The 25,402-nt window shown below is 37.7% G+C and overlaps 1 protein-coding gene across 2 annotated transcripts; it reads left to right on the top strand.

Moving 5' to 3' along the window:
* The first annotated feature begins 82 nt into the window (after positions 1-82).
* On the top strand, positions 83-25,394 carry LOC135072445 (trichohyalin-like). 2 transcript variants are annotated; one of them, XR_010257443.1, is made up of 14 exons: positions 83-309; positions 397-574; positions 1,064-1,426; positions 1,540-1,968; positions 2,055-2,356; positions 2,434-2,542; positions 2,626-2,780; positions 3,173-5,327; positions 5,832-5,897; positions 21,311-21,350; positions 21,436-21,485; positions 21,862-21,961; positions 23,183-23,247; positions 23,444-25,394. XR_010257443.1 is itself a non-coding variant. In XM_063966346.1 (10 exons), exons 2-10 carry the CDS (start codon positions 401-403, stop codon positions 9,386-9,388), a joined length of 3,870 nt encoding a protein of 1,289 aa, XP_063822416.1. In that variant the 5' UTR covers positions 83-309; positions 397-400; the 3' UTR covers positions 9,389-11,945. The 2 variants fall into 2 exon arrangements, 1 of the variants encoding a protein (XP_063822416.1); XM_063966346.1 differs by lacking the exons at positions 21,311-21,350; positions 21,436-21,485; positions 21,862-21,961; positions 23,183-23,247; positions 23,444-25,394 and adding an exon at positions 9,272-11,945.
* Positions 25,395-25,402: the final 8 nt, after the last annotated feature.

Here is a 25,402-nt window from a genome sequence, read left to right as displayed (position 1 = left end):
GCATAGAGACTATAACAATGTTGCCAGTAGGAATTGCGAAAAACAACCGGAAACGGGGAGAGAGCAAAGAGGTCGTGTCGGACGGAAACGGAATAGCCTACCTAGCCACCATCTTGTCTACGTTGCGCATCCATCGCATCGATCACTTTCTTTTCTTGTGTGTGCGTCGTTCTTTGGTGACGCTACGCTGTTACAGATACAGTTACAAATTTCACTATTGCGTTTTTTACAAATATACAATTTACGGGTCAAAGTGAGTGCGACTGATAAGTTTTTCAGTGCGTTACATTTTTACGCTAATAGCGTCAGGTAATTGGTTTACTTTTCATAATTTTACCATGCATGAGGACTTAAATATTAATGCGTGTGAGTAAAACAATTAACATTTTGTTACAGGACAATGCAAATGCACGGTATGAACCAATACGGTAATCATAGAGGGTTTGGAGGACCCCCGCAGCCACAAAGGCAGGGTGGTCGTCGTGGTATGAATAGAGGAGGTTTTCGTAATAATTCAAGATTTGAGCACAATCAAAGGAATCAGAGTCCTGGAGGTCAACGACCCAATAATGAAGTAAGTCTCCAACTTAGGACTTAGTGAATAATTTACTCAATAGTAGTAGTATTTCAATGTCATACACATTTATAACGGGAATCATGGGACTGGCCTGCTTTTATTGCGGTACGCCGCCATCTTATCGTCGGTGCTTAAGTATTGATTTTAAAATAACTCTGAATACCTAACTATCTTGAAAGACAAAACTAGACCTGTCTTTATGTACTCTGACAATGATTTACCTGTATCACCAAATCCAAGAAGTCTGGCACTTACTAAATATACCATCCATCTATTGGAATCGATTTTTTCCCATGACAGTACAAAACAAATCATAAGTTTTAGTTAAATTATGTAATTTAACTTAAATTATGTAGTAAACCCAGTGCAACTAAAGTAGGGGGTTATAAGTAGGTTAAATGATTCAATCAATTCATCTGAAAATATTGACCTCCTTTTAATACACTATACTGGCTGACCTATTGATATTGTTTTGTTATCTTTTAGTCTGGGAAGCCACCTCAAGTGCAGCAGAAACAGAATCAGGTTCAGTCTAAAAATGAGCCAGCTACTCAACAGGCACCTCAGGCAAAAGCAACAACACCGATTCAACAAAAACCGGTACAGAACCAGCCTAAGCCTCAACAGCAGCAAAATCAGCAGCAACAGCAACAGCAACCAGCTCAGCAGCAGCAGCAACCAAAACCGCAGCAACAGCAGCAAAAACCACAGCAGCAGCAGCAACCGCAGCAGCAACAGCAGCAGCAACAGCAGAAGCCTCAGAATACTCCTGCCAAGCAGGATTCCCAAGATAAAGTTGATAGCGAACAGAAGAACCAGAATCAGAACAATCAAAATCAACAGCAAAGGGTATGTAAAGCTTTATGTAGAATTTTATCTACAGTAATTATTAGCCATAAAAACTAAATAGTGAAACATCTATTTATTTAATTTTGTTATTAATGTTGCAATTACCATTTTAGAACATGAATGGAAACTTTGGAGGTGGCAACAGGCAAGGTGGATGGTCTCAGGGTGGGCCTGGTAACAAACAAGGTGGCAACTTTGGTCAAGGAGGAAATAAGCCTTTCGGCCAGAAACCTGGAGGTCCAGGAGGGCCAGGTCCAATCAGGAACCAACAGCGTAACAATAGAGGTCCAAATCAAGATGGCAAACCATTGCAGAGGGAAGAACATATGCTTGCCAACAAACTTAAAGATTTAGTTGGACCAATACTTGATTTGCACCCAATAGATCAAACGGAAATGAAATTCAATGGCAGAAGCAGACTGTACATTGGTAATTTGACTAATGATGTTACTGAGGACGAAATTCTGAATCTATTTACTCCATTTGGAGAAGCTGCTGAGCTATTTTTAAATAAAGAGAAGAACTTTGGATTTATCAAGATGGTAAGTTGTTGGTGACCAGATATTTTAAAAATTTATATAGAAATATTTTGTGGTGGGGTCTCATTCTATGTATGTTTTGTTTCTAGGACTACAGAGTCAATGCAGAAAGGGCAAAACGTGAATTAGATGGGAAGATGAGGAATGGCAAGACTTTACGAGTTAGGTTTGCCCCACATAACAGTGCTATTCGTGTCAAAAATTTACCGCCTTTTGTTTCCAATGAACTACTATACCGTGCCTTTGAAATCTTTGGGAAAATTGAGAGAGCTTATGTCAGAGTAGACGAGCGCGGGAAAACTCTTGGAGAGGGCGTTGTGGAGTATGCCCGGAAGCCTAGTGCATTGGCGGCCATTCGTAACTGCAGTGAAAGATGCTTCTTCTTAACTTCGTAAGTAATAAAAATTATCAGTGATATTTATTTAAATTTGGTGTGGAAAATACTAATTTTTAAATTTATTATTTTAGATCCCTTCGTCCTGTTATTGTGGAGAGCTATGAGGAACCTGATGAACTAGATGGTTACCCAGAAAAGAATTTGCCTAAGAAGCATCCAGAATTCCAAAAGGCTCGTGAGGTAAGCATTTACCCCAACAGTATGTTTTTGATTATTTCTCTATCTTTTTCTAGTTATCTAACAAGTATATTATCTTGTTATAGATGGGGCCTCGTTTCTCAGAATTGGGAAGTTTTGAACATGAATATGGTACTAGGTGGAAGCAATTGCATGAACTTCACCGTCAGAAGGAAGAGGCGCTAAAGAAAGAACTGGCTGCCGAGGAGGAGAAGTTGGAAGCTCAAATGGAATATGCCAAGTGTGTATTGTTTTCGTTACCTACTATTTTATATTAGTGAGCCAGGAACATCAAAGATTAATAGTAATAGGCATGTTTACTGGGTCAAAAAACAAGAGTAATTAGTTCGTCAATTAACTTATCATAAAATACTCGACATGTATTTTTCACTTTTTCAAACTAATGAAAATTTAAAGAGATCACGCCAAAGTTCAAAAGAAGAGGCCTGTGACGTCAATGAGTGCTTAAAACTGCAGCACTTTGTGACGTCGCGCAGAACTTCACAACGCACCATAACTTTGTAATTATTTGATTGATTGACAATTAAAAATGTGTCCCAATATTTTTTGATAAAATAGACAGACAAAAAAAATTTTTTAGGAAAGAAGCCCATAATTTTACGAATGTCCCAGGTACGAGCACGAGACTGAGCTGCTCCGCGAGCAACTGCGGCAGCGCGAGCAAGACCGCGAGCGCCAGAAGCGCAGCTGGGAGATGGCCGAGCGCGCCGCCGACGAGCGCCGCGAGCAGGAGCGCGCGCAGCTGCTGCGCCAGGAGGAGGAGCTGTCGCAGCGCATGCGCAACCAGGACGACGAGCTGCGCCGCCGCCAGCAGGAGAACACGCTCTTTGTGCAGGTGAGCACGCGCAGGCTGCTGCGGCGCGAGCAGGAGCGCGCGCAGCTGCTGCGCCAGGAGGAGGAGCTGTCGCAGCGCATGCGCAACCAGGACGACGAGCTGCGCCGCCGCCAGCAGGAGAACACGCTCTTTGTGCAGGTGAGCACGCGCAGGCTGCTGCGGCGCGAGCAGGAGCGCGCGCAGCTGCTGCGCCAGGAGGAGGAGCTGTCGCAGCGCATGCGCAACCAGGACGACGAGCTGCGCCGCCGCCAGCAGGAGAACACGCTCTTTGTGCAGGTGAGCACGCGCAGGCTGCTGCGGCGCGAGCAGGAGCGCGCGCAGCTGCTGCGCCAGGAGGAGGAGCTGTCGCAGCGCATGCGCAACCAGGACGACGAGCTGCGCCGCCGCCAGCAGGAGAACACGCTCTTTGTGCAGGTGAGCACGCGCAGGCTGCTGCGGCGCGAGCAGGAGCGCGCGCAGCTGCTGCGCCAGGAGGAGGAGCTGTCGCAGCGCATGCGCAACCAGGACGACGAGCTGCGCCGCCGCCAGCAGGAGAACACGCTCTTTGTGCAGGTGAGCACGCGCAGGCTGCTGCGGCGCGAGCAGGAGCGCGCGCAGCTGCTGCGCCAGGAGGAGGAGCTGTCGCAGCGCATGCGCAACCAGGACGACGAGCTGCGCCGCCGCCAGCAGGAGAACACGCTCTTTGTGCAGGTGAGCACGCGCAGGCTGCTGCGGCGCGAGCAGGAGCGCGCGCAGCTGCTGCGCCAGGAGGAGGAGCTGTCGCAGCGCATGCGCAACCAGGACGACGAGCTGCGCCGCCGCCAGCAGGAGAACACGCTCTTTGTGCAGGTGAGCACGCGCAGGCTGCTGCGGCGCGAGCAGGAGCGCGCGCAGCTGCTGCGCCAGGAGGAGGAGCTGTCGCAGCGCATGCGCAACCAGGACGACGAGCTGCGCCGCCGCCAGCAGGAGAACACGCTCTTTGTGCAGGTGAGCACGCGCAGGCTGCTGCGGCGCGAGCAGGAGCGCGCGCAGCTGCTGCGCCAGGAGGAGGAGCTGTCGCAGCGCATGCGCAACCAGGACGACGAGCTGCGCCGCCGCCAGCAGGAGAACACGCTCTTTGTGCAGGTGAGCACGCGCAGGCTGCTGCGGCGCGAGCAGGAGCGCGCGCAGCTGCTGCGCCAGGAGGAGGAGCTGTCGCAGCGCATGCGCAACCAGGACGACGAGCTGCGCCGCCGCCAGCAGGAGAACACGCTCTTTGTGCAGGTGAGCACGCGCAGGCTGCTGCGGCGCGAGCAGGAGCGCGCGCAGCTGCTGCGCCAGGAGGAGGAGCTGTCGCAGCGCATGCGCAACCAGGACGACGAGCTGCGCCGCCGCCAGCAGGAGAACACGCTCTTTGTGCAGGTGAGCACGCGCAGGCTGCTGCGGCGCGAGCAGGAGCGCGCGCAGCTGCTGCGCCAGGAGGAGGAGCTGTCGCAGCGCATGCGCAACCAGGACGACGAGCTGCGCCGCCGCCAGCAGGAGAACACGCTCTTTGTGCAGGTGAGCACGCGCAGGCTGCTGCGGCGCGAGCAGGAGCGCGCGCAGCTGCTGCGCCAGGAGGAGGAGCTGTCGCAGCGCATGCGCAACCAGGACGACGAGCTGCGCCGCCGCCAGCAGGAGAACACGCTCTTTGTGCAGGTGAGCACGCGCAGGCTGCTGCGGCGCGAGCAGGAGCGCGCGCAGCTGCTGCGCCAGGAGGAGGAGCTGTCGCAGCGCATGCGCAACCAGGACGACGAGCTGCGCCGCCGCCAGCAGGAGAACACGCTCTTTGTGCAGGTGAGCACGCGCAGGCTGCTGCGGCGCGAGCAGGAGCGCGCGCAGCTGCTGCGCCAGGAGGAGGAGCTGTCGCAGCGCATGCGCAACCAGGACGACGAGCTGCGCCGCCGCCAGCAGGAGAACACGCTCTTTGTGCAGGTGAGCACGCGCAGGCTGCTGCGGCGCGAGCAGGGGCCGCCATTTGCCTACGCAACCGCAGAGAGGCTGGGATGATCGTAACTGGTCAATGGGAGGCATCAAAAAATATTGTAAACTAGCTTTTGCCCGCGGCTTCACCCGCGTGAAATTGGTGTCACAGAACAGCATAAATTATAGCCTATATGTTAATGTGGGTTACAATAAATAATACTGTAAAGTTTAAAAAAAACCCGTTCAATAGTTTTTGCGTGAAAGAGTAACGGTTCAAACATCCAGACATCCAAACTTTCCCATTTATAATACATATTAGTAGGATAGTAGGAAGTAGGATTGTAACTGGTTGAATTGTTATTTGCGTAAATCGCGACATGCTCAGAAAGCAGTACCGTACCTATAATCGTTACGAGTGCTCACATTTGTATGTTCATAATTACCAACAAACTTGTCCATTACTTGTAACATGAATTTAGAATCATAGCATTATTATGAATTTTTTGTCTACAGGCACAGCGGCTTAACTCTTTGTTGGATCGGCAAGAACAGGGCATGTTCGATCAACAGCAGCCAATGGTAAGTATTTTTTTTTCGTTTGCAGTGCGGGCCACTAATGAAAAAGCATTTTTGTGCAGTTAGTACAACTGCATATTTTTTCTGCATTATCTGTTTTATGACCGTTATCAATTTATAATAGTACTGTATAAATTTTACAGTTCTCCAAATGTAACAATTTTTAAGTCTTTATTTACCAAATGGTAAATCTTACAAAACCTTTGGAACCTTAACTTGATTCTTAACCTATTGTTTACCAGATGATACTTTTACAAGAAACTATAATACAAATTAAATGGTGATCAATTTGAATTTAGGGTCTCATGTAAGTTCTAGCTTTTACTTAGTGAAGATACAGACTGCCATTTAATGGCCTTGTCAACGTCGTAACCCGTCGCTCAATACGGTTATATTTGCCCTCTAGTCTATTATTATTTCTGATTGTTGTTAAATACTGTTGTCAAATTGTGTAGTTGAAAACATAACCCTTCTGGCGCAGTCGGGTAAAAATAATGTTCATACTTGAATACGGTTTTAATGAGATATTAATAAATTAATGTCATGGGCGTAATCTTTTTGTGCATGGTTTCTACTTGAAGTCAAGCAAATTTACCTGATCAAACGAACTTACCCTGAAGTGAAGTTCGGTCATAATTATCTTGGCTTCGTCAAAAAGATTAAAAAATAATACAGTACAGTAGAATCCGATTATAACGACGCTCAAGGGTCCGCTGATATTACGTCGTACTATCCGGATGTAGTACTAAGAAGTATTTTTTTACGTTAAAATATCAAACTTGTCGCTCAATTCGTGTGAGCCACGGTTAAAATTGCTCTCCACTCATTTGTTAATTCTGTTTCACAAATCGTGCAGTAGCTCTTTTTACTATTTAAGATTTTACAAACTACTAAATATTTTTTTTTAAAGATTATTAGCGATTTGTATTGCCCAAATTACTAATAGTCCCGTTAGCCCCTCGTGGTAAGCTAAATAAGCTTGTGTTACGAGTGGGCTCACCACAATATTCGAACCCGCGTTCCTGGGATCTCGAGTCGGCCACTCCGACCCCTTCACCGTTCGGCTATCGTGGCTATATTCATTAACAAAACTATTAATTAATGGGGGCGTTTAGCCGAAAATAGCGCTAGTAAGAAAAAATGGCGTCCTTTTAGCCGGAAGTGCTTAAAAAAATTGTGTGGGAAACCGTTACTTTTGAAGTTAGCAAATGTGTCATTGCCGAAAACATGCTAAAGTTAAAACTTTCGGTGGTTTCATGGCGATCGCCATTTTGCTAACGATTTCTAACAAGCGCTATTTTCGACCAAACGCAGCCAATGTCTGTAACACAAATGTTCATTTAACATTTTATTATTATTTTTATATTTGGATGATTATTACTTAGTAAACCTAAAAATTTACAAAAATCGAGTTTTGAACCGCGACCAACCAAACTAATATTTTATTACATGGCACGTGCCACTTGTACTCAAATTAGACAGGAAGATCTGTGAAAGCACAAGCGCCTAAGGAATTGACACCATTTAATTTGAAAGTTATCAAGTATTAAGTAATGACGTGACGTTGTTATCGCTACATAATCAGATTTTACATTTTACATTGATTTTTTTTTAAATATACTCTGCTTTATTTGAGTACCTTAAATGTGATCTTTGTACGCAAATAGAATTATCGCATGCGAAGAAAGTAAGTTACATTATAAGTGATATTATAATCCACTGTATGTATAATCCACTGGACTAGCTATATTATGACCTTGAACTGAATATGCCCTATTAAATTTTCTCTAGTTCAAGGTCAATCAAAATGAATTACCTATCACAATTTGACAATCCGGCACAATAATACTGCCAACTATATAAACTTATTATCTATATTATATTAAGGTTTATAAGTTTACATAATTTAGCAAACGATTATACCTGAATTCAATTTATCTATAGGTGTATTGTATTAGTTAAAAACAGAATAATGTTGGTGTGGTCATTTACTGATCAATCCGATACGAAGTACAATCTACGCGTTGTGGTCATTAGGTTAACTAACTGGTTAACCAATCGATGCATAAGACAATACAAAGAAAAAAAAAACACATGACAAGAAACCTATAATTACACTGTTACGTCTTTTGAACAGCTTTTATCACAAGCTCCACTTCATAATATGATGAGTACGATCTTGGAACTTAAAACTCGAGCGATAATGACTGATAAAATAGGCAGATCACAATATTACATTGTGTTATTTTTGACGCTAATTGGGAATTAATTGGGAATTTGAAAATTGGGAGATATACTAATATCTCAATGCCGACTGACAGCGAGACGTGTTGAAGAAGTGAGTCAGGCTTGCGTTGTATCAGTCCACAAAAAAAAAATACAATGGTGTTTTACTATTTTCCAAAATCTTTTCGTGATTGCTTCCAATTTAATAAAATTTTAATATTATACTTTTATAATATTTTAATTTCTGACATTAATCATATTAGCTGATTAATTTATTTTATACCGGGCAGTATTTTTTCGAAGCAATCGTGACCGAAATTCGTTGCGTGTTTATTATGTTCCCTTCGACTTACTTAGTCTTCTTAGTCAAGTCTTTCTAATAATGATTTGTATTCTTTATTTCGATGTGGTATGAAATAACTAATAACTGTTTAATTATTGAAATAGTCCTTATTTGTTTGATATTGTTTGTTTTTTGGCCTTTGTTGGGTCCTTCTTCCCTTCTTTCATGATTAAAAAAAACCCTTCCTCATAATATAAACTTCAAAGACTCATCAGTAAGCAAAAACAATTTTCGACATTGTCTCGAACAAAATACTCTGTCACCTATGCATTCATATTCGGTGCATTCTTCTTAAACAGAGGCAAGGTATGGTTTGTTTTCTTCACACAATTTGTTTCAAAGCATGGATATGTTCATGATAACTCACAATTTCCCTGCTTATTGATTGAATTAAAAGTTCTTTTGTTACTCGAAAATGGGTTGGAATAAGTTCTGAATTTTTAAAACTAGGTAATAAATTTGAAAAGGTTTATACGCAGCGAGTGAACTATGTAAAATTCACGTTCACTGAACTATATCTACGTAAAATATCACGTCCTTCACAAAATATAATTATTGTAATAACACTTATGATGTGATACGCTCTCCGTATGTGATAATTATTTTAATTACAAAAGATATCACGGATACGTATAAAACAAAAAAGGAGATCAGATTGATGACGTTCTTTTACAATTCGAGGCATGATAATATTTGTGATATTTATATAGAACTAATTTAATGTTCTATATTTTTGACTAATTTCATCAATTGTGTATTTTTGTATTTCTACCACGAAGAAAAAATTAGCACGTTATGATTTATCTAGGATGGAGGCTTCAGAGACCAGTTCGACATGCCACGAGGAGGGTTTGACGACCAGAACCGCGGCTGGGACGGACCGCGACAAATGGACGATTACCCTAACAAACGCCGTCGATTCTAAACGTTACGGCTTCTGAGGCCTGATGGTTCCAGATCAAATTAACCCCCATATTATTTGCTAAGCCATTGATTAGGTTTCTAAATGCTTTTGAGTGAAGTCGTTTTGTTACGTTTTATCACAAATATTTATATTAGTGGTCCAGAAAACTACGCGAAAAATCACAAGTTCAATTTGCTACAACTTCAGGTTTAAAGTAACTACATAATAATGTTCATACTTTAATGAGTTTTTAATTAATTATAGATATTATGCCATAGGCATATCACGTCGTGGTTTCAAAGTTTGCCTCCTAAAGTCCAAAAACCTGATCAAACGAACTTACTCTAAGTGAAGTTTGACCTCAATTATCCTTGCTTTGTAGGAAAGATTTCAAAAATAATATACTAAATATTTTTTATCGTTGGCACTATAATTTTTACATAACCGGTCGTATTTCATAAGCAATCTTAGTATCTGGATTCGTATCTAGTCGCGACAGTAGAATATCCTAAATTTGGGCTAGGTAAGTAAGTAAAAAATATTTTAAATAATGATTAAGTTAATAATATCATAATAAACTTAGTTATTTTAACCATATTCAAGAAATCCTGACTTTAAAAATATTACTCTTATGACTTGGGGAAATAGTTTTCTGGACATTTTCTTTTAACAAATTCATATTTTGTCTTATTTGTATTTATTTCTGTCGTTACACATAATGTATTATAGGTTTGTATTCTTATAACGGATCTAATTGATGGCGAGTAATTAAATTACGGCATTTGCCCTTATAATTATAATATTAGAAGTAAATAATAAATAAAATAGTTGTAAGATAATAATTTACATTACGATAGATTTATTGTCACTAAAATAGGAAAAAACCACCACAATCTAGGACATATTTTTAAAAGTTGAGACTTCATTACTTAAATGAAATTATAATTTATATTAAAGTATTAGTTTGAAATGTGGTTTTTGTTCATTTTTGTCACAATTGATTTTAATATTGCCAAGGTAAAGGAGATAAGTAGGTACTTTGATAATTTTGACGTACGACGAAGAAATACCAATTGACCAGTATATTTCTTTCATCAGTATAAATATGCGGGGCTAACACGGATTTATTATCAATTTATTATCAATTTATTTATACAGTGTGAGTCACGTTAAAGTGTACATATGAAAATAGATTAAATTAGACCTATTTTTATCGACAAAAAAGAGGTAAAAAAATTTTTGAGATTTTTTTTAAATTTTTTATAGAATTTTTTTTCTTCCAATTACTTATTGTAAAGAAAACGTAATAACTTTTAAACTAAGCGGTATATCCTGATAAAATAAAAACAGTAATAATGCTAAATAACAGGCAATACTAAAAAAATACATAAAATACACAGAAAAGGCCAACAAATAATAAAAAATGATACTTTTTGAAAAAAATCTGCTTTTAAATTCGTGTTTTTTTGGTTATTTGATAAATTTCTCAATCTGAATAATCTGAATAATGATCATTGCAAACGTTGTGATAGGGATAGAGACATACGATTTTTGGTTTTACGAAGGTAATACGATAGAGAATAATACAAAGTAATAAAAACTACCGGTTATAGGGGCATTTTTTGGAGAAATTTATCAAATAACAAAAAAAAACACGAATTTAAAAGCAGATTTTTTTCAAAAAGTATCATTTTTTATTATTTGTTGGCCTTTTTTGTGTATTTTATGTATTTTTTTAGTATCGCCTGTTATTTTGCATTATTACTGTTTTTGTATTATCAGGATATACCTCTTAGTTTAAAAGTTATTACGTTTTCTTTACAATAAGTAATTGGAAGAAAAAAAATTATATAAAAAATTCAAAAAAATCTCAAAAAAAATTTGACCTCTTTTTTGTCGATAAAAATAGGTCTAGTTTCATCTATTTTCATATGTACACTTTAACGTGACTCACACTGTATTATGGGTTTCTGAGAAACTTCGTTAAGGATCATGCACAAATTGAAATCGTCGAAAGTTATACCCACGATTTTGCTTAATTTTTATCCGTCACTCCATGTAGGACTTGACTAAGTAGTTAACAACTGTATGATTCCCAAAAGTTTTCTGGAACTAGACTGAAGACAGAATATGACGTCTTTCAGAGTCGGTGAACGGACATTGGTTAAAGTAAATAATATCTAAGAAAAAAATATCTTTATGGCTGGTCACTTCGTCGTACGAACTTTTAAACCACATCATATAAACTCTCATGCATTAACGGTAGTTATTATAGTATCCTTCTTATTAATATTATTGATAGTAAATATCACCGTTTTAACTATTTGTGGCATCGCAGACTTTAAATAAATTCTTATTCTTTAAAATTGATATACAAACATGCGTTACGAACAATTCTCTGTTCGTAGAACGATTCTCTTTGTATATTTGAGTTGGTTGATCTGTAAGTTATTGCGCAATATTTTTTTAAAAGATTATGTATTGTAATTGTAAAGAGTGTAGTAAAGTGTGGCAACACTTATAAATATTTCGTAATTTGTCTTTTTTATTAATAAATTAAGATTACACATAGTATCAATCTGAAATGTTTTCATTATAAACTCCTATGAATCATCACTTCTAAAATAATCTCAGATTCAAGATAAATTAGTGGCTTCAACAAACGGGTGAATACGAAAATAGTTATTTTTCATTCGTATACTTTAACCGCTTCTCAATAGAAGTAAGCTTGGTTTCCCGATTCGTTTCCCTATTTACGGTCTGGATGTTTACTCTATGCTATATGATGTAGGTTGAAAAAAAATCTATATTACGACGACCATTTGACGATACTGAGTCACCTAATTTTTTTGTCACATTACTTAACTTTTTCTTTCACAATCAATGGTATATTATTGCCTGTTTGTTCCACTCGAGCTATTGATTGCTTACTACAGTAACTACAGTAATAAAATGCTAACAAGTGGTTACTAAAATTAACACATTATTAACTAAGATCGTGAATGGGTGGATGAAAATTCTGACCTTTTTTTAGTTGCATTAATTACAAGCATCCATCATTCTATACAGAAGGAACGGTTCGATCTGACCGTACGCTCATAATTATCTTACACCCCTTTTGTTTTTTGTTTGGGGGAAAGATGCATAAAACCCTGTGGGGACAGGGTAGGTTATGTATGTGGGGCTCCGCTCATCAGTAGAAGGATGAGGCATGCCCACTACTTAGTGGGAAGAACTATGGGAATCCGGACAAAGACTTCAACTACTACAGTTATCTTACACCCCTAGACCAGCGCCGCACCTAGCTCACGTGATGGGTATCATTTATCCTGGGGAATGGGGAAATCCCCCGGAGAAATTATCTGGCGGTAAGACGCACATAGTCTTTAGCGCTACATATCATACACCTCTTTTGTTTTTGTTTGGAGGGAAAATGCATGAAACCCTGTGGAGAGAGGGTAGGTTACATGGCTCCCCTCATCAGAAGGATGAGGCATGCTCACTACTTAGTGGGAAGAACTATGGGAATCCAGACAAACACTTTCTTTCTTACAACCCTAGACCAACGTCGCACTGGGCGCGCGCACGTGATGGGTACCATCCTGGGGAATAGGGAAATTCCTCATTTATAGTGTCTAAATTATGTGACGGTAAGACCTAGCATTTAGCTACATTATTATTCTACTCTAAATAATAAGCGTCTTTTTGGTAATAATTATTTAGTATTTATTTAACTAATTCTTATGACTTTTTTAAAAACTAGTCGCTGGATTTCTCACTTCAGTGCTGTGTTCATAAATCCAAAGGATTATAATTTGAGTTTCGAAATATTTCGTCGTTTCAGCCAAATGACGTCCACTGCTGGACAAAGGCCTCCCCCAAGGTCTTCCACAATGAACTGTCCTGCGCTGCCCGCATCCAGGCTCTTCCCGCGACCTTTACCAGATCGTCGGTCCACCTAGTAGGAGGCCTGCCCACGCTACGTCTTCCAGCCCGTGGTCGCCACTCGAGAACTTTCCTGCCCCAACGGCCATCGTCTCTACGAGCTATGTGCCCCGCCCACTGCCACTTGATTTTAGCAATTCTGCGAGCTATGTTGGTTACTTTGGTTCTCCTGCGGATCTCCTCATTTCTGATTCGATCACGCAGGGAAACTCCAAAACGGTGGGAAATATTTACTCAAATCAAAAGATAAATTCGCCCAGATTAAACCTAATTGGTTCGCAGAGCACTTGGTTTATTTTATTTTATTATTGAATGCTTGCTGGGTTTCTTCTACGGGAACTTACCACTTTTGTTAGTGAGATGTGGAAAGCACATATTATTAGTTGGTCCAGTTTCTTTCAGATAACACCGATGGAAATTTTATGATTATAGACAACCTCAGAATTTTACAAACGGTGGAACGGACAACTTTGTGGACTATAAGACAGTGATACCGACTTCTGTGAGAATTGGTTGACTCCGTCATTCGGCTTTATAGTCTGATCCCAGATATATTAACTTTTCAACTACGACGACTGTCATTCCTTCTACTTAGATCAGATGAATTTCAGCATGACTCGTGTTGTATGCACGTACTTTCAGGTTTTCCAAATTGTGTTCAGTCTTATACATCTACAACTGTACTACATACGTACAAGGAAAATTTTTAAGCGATTCTATGAAAAATATTATTGACACGTAGCTCGCAAGATTGGTTCCCACAAATTGATACTTACTGTCCGTGGTATATTTTCTTAAAGGTTACTTATGCCTTTGTTTTGTCACCTGTCATCCGCTTTGCACTGGAGGGAAGTGGAACCTTAATTTCGAACTCCTCCTATGTTCTTCTGATTATTAATTTCGTTGCGGGTCCAATGACGGTTTAACTTTCCCCTGGGACAAACTTGACCTTCACTGGTTGGGTTTTAATGGGAGTCAAGCTGTAGATCCTGGCTACATAGGAGTTGCAGCGGTAGGAACGAGAGGAAATAGTTGCATCAGTATAAAGTATACTGAGGATATGGAAGACTGAAGATGGGAGGCGATGAATTGTCTTGGAAGAGGCCTACGACCAGCAGAGGACTGATGGATGGGCTGATATGGTGCGACTACAAATGATGTACTACCTATACATATATATGCGTTAGTTGGCCAAGACAATAGAAGCTTTTATGCACTACACTTAAAGGTAATTCTGTTTTGACTGAATAACGATAAATATAAGTAGAAACACCATTTATAGTCACTTCATACACGATTCCAATTAAATGTTATCAACGGCTCCAAATCGGTATGTTAATTTATGAATAAGATTCATTTTTAAAAGAACTTGAAAAATTCAAGTAGTTCATACTACTCACAAATGATTTCATAACATTTTGTAAAAGATCAAACATCGTTCACAATAAATATGTGGATGTGTACTCATTATTTTAAAACTGTTTTAAACAAAGTGCTGCTTTGTTACAAGGCATCGGCGTGTGTGGATCGGTGGTCAGTCTTAGGATAAAAATTACGACCAAAAAGACTTATCAGATGTTCAGAAATATAAACAAAGGCACATTAGTGACAATATGTATTACCGTGGACTTGACCTTTTCACATTTTTAACATAATAAATTATGGCAAAATCCTGCCTTCACCAATTGATGACCACCGTTGAAATACACACTTATGTATAAAAAAACTTTTATCATAAAAAAACTAGAATTAAAATCAATTTAATAGTAACCACTGAAAATTAAATATTAAGTAAACGCAATTTTTTTTATTAATTTCAAAGATTTAAGGGAATTCAGATTTTTTAAAGGGTTTTTAGAAATCTTTATCAAATTGGGGAAAATTAGGAAACTTTTTTAACTAATATTACCACATTTTTGACCCCAGTCCTGTCAAATTGTGTGGTTTTTATTCCGAAAAGCATAATCGATAAATATTTTTTAATAAAAAATAATATTCATTCAATTTTTTTTACTAATTTATTAGTTTATTCTTCATCTTTCATTATCCTTAACAGCTTTGGCGATACCATCAGAAGATAAATCACCTGTTTAAAATCAGAACCAATTCATTCTCATGTTTCTGCAAGGAAGACTTAAATGAATAATATGTTAAAGTCGAAAGGGTAAGAAGGGTAAGTTGCGGTAAATTGTTTATATTTCATATTTTGAACTTTTAAAAATTGTTCAGTTGATTTCATATTTCACTTCTCTACATGTACTGCGTATGAGACGAGAAAACGTTATTGAAATTTATAGACTAACTTTGAAAGTTATACCTGTGAGGCTGTGACCTGATAAAGTATAGCTGTAGTTTTTACAGCAAATTATCTTGTTTTTTGCTGATAATTTTCATCGTTTGGGGTATGTTTAGCTGGAAATAAAATATCAACAATAGCCGGGGACGATAGTGGTATTAAGAGCGTTTACGCCGTTTGGCGCAAAAACAGTACTTTTTCAACTCGTTACAATCATTAACCAGTAATACTACAAATATGTTATAGGCATAAATAGTTAGGCAATTTCGTCGTCTAAATAGTTAATTGAGAAAATATTGCGATTAGTTTAGCATTTAAGAATTCTATCAAGATAAGTCCACACAGGTTTTGTAAATTTCCACTTTAGCGTCAGTTTACAAGCTGAAATTTTTATAAAAATACTGTGAAAACGATTTAACAAACATTTATATCCTATAGCATAGATCCTTGGGCAAATAGTTATCTGAGAAAATTTTTAGATTTAAGCATTTTACAATAAGAAATCACAAATTAAAAGAACGTGAAATACCCAAAAATCAAAGTGATTTTTTCACCAATATTCTTCCTTTATTCAACACAAAAATAGCTTAGTATAATAGAAGAATATCTTATCTAAAATATTTACTTTGAAATTTAAAATAATTCATTGTAATTTTTTTTCTATGAGTATTTGAAAAGTACTATAAAACGCCGCGCACGAATCGTTCAAATTCAGTCCGCCTCGAGGCGTTCCAGAGTGAGGTCACGTCGCTCGGTGCTCTGCTGACATGTGTCACGCGTACGTTGATCTTTGACAGGTAGCTGGACTTTTATAGTGTATCCGCAAAATCTTGGTGGTAGATTTTGCGATCACGTGGTAATTAAAATATTTTATTGTTATTTTTCATTACAGTCTATTTTTACTACAAATTCTATTTCAGACGTAATGAAAAATAAAATTAAGTTATTTTTAGCGATGAAACGAAAACGAATGACGAAAATTTGGAACAGCAAGTTATGTATGTATACCTACTAATATTATAAAGAGGAATAATACTAATAATTTATTTGCCATAAATAGGTGGTTACAGAATAGTTAATAGGAAGGCTCTGCCAGCAGGGTCCCACCTAGTTGTAGGGGGAACATACACAACATATTACAGTCGGAAAATCTTTGCGGTAGGTACCTCGGATTGTAGTTAGTTGGACAGTGGTCATTTGACGGCCACTTGAATCGTCTCACCCCTAAGCTTTTGGCTACCGCCGGCGCACTAAGCCGGTTGATGCCTAATAATAAAATTAATAATAATTGTATTCATCTGGTCTTACTTGACTTTTACTTTACGTATGTCATGCACGATGACATTTGCGTCAGTATTTGTGTACGTCCCCACTAGGCATAATTGGGATGTATTTTTCTAATTTGTCATAAGTTGTGAGAAAGCCTGTAGCTACAACTGGGAAAGTATGTGTCACCACTGGTGACAATCGATATTATTTATGCCATTTATCCTCAGTGGCGACAAAGCTAGTGTCGACAACCGAGAATAGACGCCAGTTGCGAGGTGACCATAGGTCCCAAGGGGAAATGTACGTGTACGTGCACCACGGGAGGTGGAAACCAAAAGGTAGAGGCTTGAGGATCTAGGCCCTAGAGTGCTGAAGGGTACGCCTGGCCGTCAGCCAAATTTTACGTCGCACCTTAGAGGCAGTTCTACCTGTATTAGAGGAGTGGGTGCGACGGCACGATCGCCTCACACAAAGGGCGACCCAGGTTCTACCGGGCCATGGGTGCTTCGGGCCATTCCTCCACCGTATAGGCCGAGAGCCTGTAGATGGTTGTCAGTTAACACTGCAGTCTTGGCACGTGAGTCACCGCAGCAGACTGACACGCTCCAACAGTGCCCAGCCTAAGCGAACGAGCGGCGGTTGGAAATGACCTCTCCCTACCAATCGGGAAGAGGCGTGAGATAGATAGATAAATTGTTTATTTGTTGTAACACACTTTTTTAAATGCTTTTAACACACACATTATGTGTAGTTGCTATTGAAATTCAATTCAATATCGAATTAATTTAGTTAGTCAAGAAACACACTAGGTGACACCACTGGTATTTTGTTACACAGGTTAGTAATAATTTCAACAGTTGCAACATAACAAAAGTGACAAAACAACATAAGATAAAGATGACTAGCGTTTCAAATACACTCGGCATCAAATAAATCGCACCTCCCGCAACAAGCACTTCTCAAACGTATGCATCCCCACTTCCCACCAACATTGGTTCCATTTGAAAGCCTAGTTCTAAACTTGATTTCATTAAAGGAAAGGTTTTTACCCCAAAAATGTGTTCTTAGAAGGATCCAGAGTCACTTCTTCAAAAAATAGGTAATTACGCTTGAGCCAACTTTTATGGCTATAAAACTGTTAAGTTGGGATTAATCGCTATCCATCTGTTAAAGAGGACACGTGTGATCATTATTTGGTTTTATAACCATAAAATTTGGTCTAATTGATCCCAGAGGTGAGCCCAAAGTGAGGTCTTTTTTCAGGTCATATTTATGGTATATGTTAATCATTTATTAAGAAATTAAATGTGTTTTTCTTTAAGGATATTTATTGGGCTTTCAAATAACACCAATATTGTTGGGGCACCATGATTGTGTAAGAAGAAAATCTTTAAAGTTCACGTCGCGGAAGGTGCGGTTTATTTGATGTTGAGTGTAGTTCCCTGCGTCAGAGTGATGTGTGCCGCAGCGATGCAAAAAGCAAAGAGCTCAGTATAAACACTACCCTCAAAAGGGCAGAACACTGATTTTCAGATTTTGCTAGAGAACGCATGAAGCGTACAGGTACGGAATGAACCCGCTCGCTTTCGGAAACAATATCTACATTAGTATAAAATATATGATGAGACAAATAATCTTATGGTACCTATAGTGTGCTTACTTTCTGTGAAAGTGTTCTTTCACAGAAAGAAGCAGTGGAAAGGGGGAGCGAGAGGCCTCAGCCGACACTCCGGTTATCCGCCGCCGACACCCTAGGCGCAAGAGGACAGCTTATGGTCTCCAACTGTCCCTTCCTAACAGGCCTCGGTCGCTAGACATGGAGGTGTCTGGTGGCGGCTAAGGACGAATGCTACAGGCAACAGCCAATGGTGATGTCCCGCGTTCCCTCATATCACTCATATGGATCATGGCAGAAACAGTCAGGTTTTTAGTGGGTGTAGGGGCTACCCACCTTCTGGTAGGAAGAACCCCACATAACCCACTAGCTGCCCCGCAGCTGGTGGGCATTTTCCGGATAAAAAAAGAATAGTAAACAGGAAAAGTTTGTTTTGAATAGAACCGATTTGAAAAAATCTCTCACCATTAAAATTCAAAATTTTTTCTGCTGAACATAGGCTGTATAAAATATTTTCAAAATAGTAAAAAACCTTTGATAATTTACTATTTGATAAAGAATTTACTTATTTATTATTGATTAGGACTAATGTATACCATTATTTATAATTATGGAGTCGTTGTTGGAAGATTTGAAGATTTTATAGTTTCCTTGAGCTGTCACTTGACAGCCTGGCACACTTTTACGATGGTGGATCAAAGTATTTTGGTTTGACTATAGAGCGTGAGAACACGCACACAGTCATAATTATTTTAGTGTGAATAAAACTAGCATCGAAATTACCTAAACTTGACATGCCACGCTAGACGTAAACGCTCTTAATTACAAATTTATAAAAGCAACACTAGGTCGTAACCAATCGTCGCAAGTGATGGTTCATCACAAAGACCCAAAGGTTGTCAATATAAAATTACCTACGTTTTTTTGAAATGCAAAAACAAAAATGATCGTGTCTTCTTAACCTACGGAGCGTCTCCACAACTTGACCGTGTACGCGTGACGATCTCATTCATGATCGTATCTTGGGATGTCGGAGATAAATTATGTAGAGTCCAGAGACTGAAACATTCGTTATGATGATGTGACTGTATCCAACAAACTCAACAGGAGTCAGGAAGGACCCGCTTCAGTTTGAAGAGGTGGTAACATGAAAACATTTTTGAATAAGTATGGGGGGTGAGAAAATTGGGGCAGAATGAAGCAAAGGAACAACCGCTTTTATTATTTAACACACTACTGGGAAAAAATATTAGCCTCGATTACTTAGCAAAGACCGCGCAGTTTTCAATTTTCAAATGGAGAAAAATACTATCGCCACATTATTTCAGGCAGAAATGTAGTATTTTATTTTTTATACTTTATTATGAAAAAAAAAAACAGTTAAATTATCTCTACTTTTAATTTATATTAATGATACTCAAAAGTAAGCCCTGAAGGTTTTATCAAGTTTAGTGTCATTATGCTTACTTACTCCTGATAAAGCTTTCGAATTTCTCTCTATTTATTTTGAAAATGGGAGAAATTTTCAAAGTTCAGTTCAATTGAGATTTTCTGGTAAGAATTGGGGGCCCCGGGGCACTGCCCCGCCTTGCCCCGTAGCTACGCTCCTGGACAACTGGAATATATTATGGTTTATTTTATTTAAAGGGAAGTCAACCATTTATGGGAGGTAAAAAGTGGGTGAAGTTAAATAAAAAAACTTGCCCAATAATTATTGGACGAACCTTTGAAAAGCTTTATTGTTTTGTTACATCTTCTATGTACCAGAGAAGTACTGACATGGTCGATTTTTTAATATTTTTTTATTTTACTCGACATTGTTGATAAGGATAGCACATTACAAGTTCTATGTCGTACATACATTTAATGAAACGCATTATTTTGCCCGGAATGATTGAGTCAATTTTCACTATAACATTCTTCCAAAATATCGACAGAAATAGACATAGGTATGGGAACTTGTGACAAACTCTCCAAAACCACTACAAAATGTCTTTTGGTTTATACTTCCTTACTAAACATTAATGTTTGGAAAATTGATTCTGAATTTTGACTGGATGTTAAACTTTTAAGTCGTTGAACGCCGAGACACTATCACTAGAAACAATATAAATTTATTGTTTGAGGTGTCCCAACTCACCTTCCTATTTTGATACCTGTATTGCCATTTTATAAGATCGACCTATAAGATGATAGATACAATATTTATCGAGTAAAATTAATATAAACCATATTTATTATAATGAATAAATTTTACGTAGTTGGGCTATGAAACCAACTCAGCTCTTTTCAATTTAAAAATGTTTTTATCAACATAAGAGCATTGGCTAATAATAGTTGACACCACCAATTATTTGATGTACTTTTTAAAACTGTCAAAACGAGACTCATAAATTTTGTATGGCAATACCAGCAAGTGACGTCACTATTTTGTCAACCCAATTAAACTACTTTTTTCAATTACAATGCAACCAGAAATCTTAATTTACAGGTAATTTAAAATTAATTAAGTTTTTAAGACCAGAATGAAGTGTCTTTTTAAATAAGTTGTGATTTCGAATTATTGGGGAATGGTGTCAAATAGTCTATTAAAGAAGTTATGGAAATTATTTGTTAATACAATTCGTAAAAATCTGGTATAAGTAACGGGAAGTCATGTAATTACTATAACGTAACCCCTGAAAGTCTACAAGCTATGGGTATTTATATGCAAAGACGCATCATATAACTATTAAAACGTGTATGCGTATACTATGACTTGCCCTGTTTAGGCGGATTTATATTTATTTTGCAATACTCACCCTTTGTTAATTTACAGGTTTCCGTCCTTAGTTAAAGACTATGCGGAGATATTTGAGGTAAATATCATATTTAAGAGAAATCTTGTACATAATATTGTTTTTTAAGTAAAGCTTAAAGTAATTTGTATTTTTTTTGTTTTAGGTAAAGAACGGTCAAGTTCATCCCACCATGGTACGCGTTAGAAATACAAGGTATGATTTAATTATTTAATAGTCAAACGAACTTGACGTGAAGTTCGACTGTTATTTGCATAATAACTTCGTATAAGTTGTTGTCTCGTCCGAAGATGATGAAAGATAACTTGGCTTCGGTTCGTTAGCTGTTAATGGCGAGGAACAATATTGTAAAGGTGTAGTTTTAACTAAAATTATATTAAAATTCCTCCAATTTAACAACAACATGAATAGTCACAGGTATAAAATGATATGATGATAATTTTATTTTTGTCTTCTTTTCCCGACAGATGCATAATGACGCATAAAATTTTATCTGATCTTTCATTCACATTTTTATTGCATATTGTTTTCAAATTACACATTTTTAAGTTATGTACTTTTTTTTCGACAGGAAAGTCCGTTCAGGGCTTAACGGTTGCAGTTTCTGATACTGGTGGAGTGAGAAGTACTGAAAAAAAGTCAAAAGGCAGCAAAAAGAAGTTTTAGAAAAGGTAAACATCCTCTTATGTACATAGTATAGATCGTTTCATCCATGAAGACGCGCCCCACCATTCTTCCGCTAATGTTTAAGTGTTATCGGTACACGTTACATCATCCATGACTGCACACGCACACTACAATAATGACGCTCGAAACTCCGCACCCCGCGCTTCCAAAAATTGGTGGGGCGCGTGTTTGTGGATGAAACGATCTATTTATAACATAGGTAACTTTTTAGGTATCCTTCCGTTTGGCCAAATTACTTTTCGCCAAATTTCACTTCGCAAACAACTTATCGCCAAAGTTTCATTTCCCAAATAAACTTTTAGCAACTGTACTTTTCGCAACTAATTCATTTGGTCAAATTAACATTTGGCCAAATTTTACTTGGCAAATGTTTATATAGCAAATGTTTTATTTTGCCAAATATTATATCCCAAATAATTTGCTTGGTCAAATTGACACTTCACATACTTACGAGTACCCACCATTACCCACAAATCAAAGCATAAGGCACATGGTCATGGTTTTCACAATAATTTTATGTAAAACAGAGAGATTGCAGAAAATAGTATGGTTGCAAAAAGTAGGTATTGTAGAAAATAGTAGGTTAGGTTAGGTTAGAACAGTGACCCTTAATGCGCGAAGGCGAGCGAAGCGTGCCGCGGCAGCGGCCGCCGAGCGCTAGAATCATCTCTATTGTTAATGAATCATTTGGAAATTTCGATAAAAAGAATGAAATATGAAAATTTATTCAGAAAAATTTTTATATTAACTACCCACTAAACAAAATAATAACCACAAGCTAATTTGTATTCCATTCTATGCACCAATCAAATTGTTTTGTAAATAGTTTATCGTGAAATATTTTTGCCAAATGAAACATTTGGCAAAACATACTTTGCCAAACAATAATTTGCTAAACAATAATATGCCAAAAACGACATTTGCGAATTAAAAGTTTGCAATAAGTTGTTTTGCCAAATGAAAATTTGCGAAACGTTGTTTGCGATGTGATAATTTGGGAAACGTTTTTTGGCCAAACATTAGTAATCCAACTTTTTATCATTTAAATATCAAATAGATTGTTTAGTTTACATGTGACTCCGACGATTTTTAAGAAAATGTATTTCGATGTGTAGAATATAAGGTTAACAATTACCTGGTATATTATACATTATTCAGAGAAATTTTAAAATCATACCTATATCTATAATATCATATCTTTTCAGTTTTTGGTGTATACGCGACATCACTGCATGGGCAGCCTTGTACGTGGTGTCTGATCTCCGTTCAGGTATGTTTGAAACAAGCTTTATTGACGTCTTTAATATAAAACAATTTACTGATCATGATGATTCATTTTTTTTTGTCTTCTTTTCCCGACTGATGCATAGTGATGCATAAATTTGTATATTCTGATTATTGATAATGTTATCCAAGTAAAATGCATTTTATTATAAAATAGTAATTTTTATAATTTCTTGTTTCAGATTCTGTGCCGAAAATATATCTTTTGATAAAGTATTATTAGGTATAAGTACTATAACAGTAACAAGTGTTCCGACTGATACTGCTCATTTGATTTTAGTAAACAGGATAATTTATTCATATTGATAAATTGCATTGGTTTTCTGTAAGTTGATTCTGGGTGATTATGTAGTTAAAGTTTTTAGTAAATCGTAATTCAACCAACAACCCGCATTTGAAGTATTTCACGTAGAATTGTGTATGATCAAACTAGGTACATTCAATTAATGAACAATATGTATAGCCTGACCAGGAACATAAAAACCCTCGCCATGTTGCGGAAAACTAATGGTACTAATTTCTTTTAATGGCAACAGTAACTGAAAACTTCATTGACATGTCACCTTGCATGTCAGTCTATTGCTGTCAAAGTGTAAACAAACTTTATTTTAAACTAGCTGACCCGGCGAACTTTGTTCCGCCTTAATGGCAATAAATAAGCAGACTTTTTTTTTAATTTCGAACGGGATAAAAAGTATCCTATGTCCTTCTCCTGGCTCTAAACTACCTCCCTGACAATTTTCAGCTAAATCGGTTCAGCCGTTCTTGAGTTATAAGTGGTGTAACTAACACGACTTTCTTTTATATATATAGATGTGTGCAATTGATTTTGTGAATTAGATTGCTAAAATCTTTATAGAGTCGTGAAAGAAAAGTGGTTCACAATGTGTTAAAGTATTTGTCGAAGAGAAATATTAAGGGTTCGGACAATATTTTCATTGAATAATGTTTCCGACAAAGGTTGTCAAATTGACTGACATGTTTATCGTATAGTACAGTCCGCTATGAAAAATTAGCTGTGGTTTGTTTCAACTACCTATTTTAAAGTTTTTTGTCACTTTCTAAGTGTTGAATTTTATGGAATTGGGAAAGAAGTACCGAGTTTGAAGCGTTCATGAGCAGACATTGCAGTTGAATATTCAAGTTCTGAATTTGATTATTGATGAATAATAAAATAAATCCTACTAGCTCGATTGACGGTTTCATTTAATTTATTTAAACCAGGTTACCTATAGGTAATCATATTTTTTCGTTAATTTATGAAAATATCAAATTAGCCCGTAATCCTGAATCCTGATACATAAAGTTAGCCTATTAATTTAACACAGGTACGACTGTACTCAGTGTTGCACTATCAAATGCAATTGACGCGCCTCTATGCCAGGGTTTTTATGTTCCTAGTCAGGCTATAACAATGTTTACTTAAATTTAAATATTTGTAAGCCTTTTCCTTATTTTAACAGTGATTAATTTAATAATTATAAACAAGCAGTTTATTATTGTATGTAGGAATTATTACTGTTTTATAAAACTACGATAGTATTTTAAGCATTATTGGACTGATAGAGAATAGAGCTTTATTGAAGTTGGTATTGTGATGCTTGAATCAATTTAAGAATTTCAGTGTTTAGAGCAAAACCAATTGTATTTTTATACATACTATTTGAGAATTAATTAAAACCTTATATGGGCGATTTACTGACATGATAAGTTGTTAAAATAATAAAAAAATCGTTTATTTCGTTGTTTTCAGTAAAATCAATCATAATTACAGTATTTTTTGTTTTGTGTTGTCTTATAGTATTTTTTGAACGCCCGTGGGTTTAGCTTTTTGTTATTATTCACTTATACATATTTTTGTGTGACCGAATATAATGTAATGATTGTGGTGGATTGTGGAGAATCAGCCTTAAATGTTCTTTATGACATACTTAATTGATTCAGGCACTTTTTACTTCACAATCATTTTTGTATAGTTTCATTTTAGAGGTCTGTAGCTGCACAATAATAATGTAAGAAATAATCGATCTAATTGAAACTATTGTATATTTCTTATTGATTCGTCGTATGCATCTCTATAAATATGTGCAATTGTAATTTTAACCCAGACAAATACATAATTATTTAAATGAATATCTTTT

This window comes from Ostrinia nubilalis, chromosome 6 (assembly GCF_963855985.1).
Source record: "Ostrinia nubilalis chromosome 6, ilOstNubi1.1, whole genome shotgun sequence".
In the NCBI taxonomy this organism is placed as follows: Eukaryota; Metazoa; Arthropoda; class Insecta; order Lepidoptera; family Crambidae; genus Ostrinia; species Ostrinia nubilalis.
This window is presented reverse-complemented; position numbering and strand designations above follow the sequence as displayed.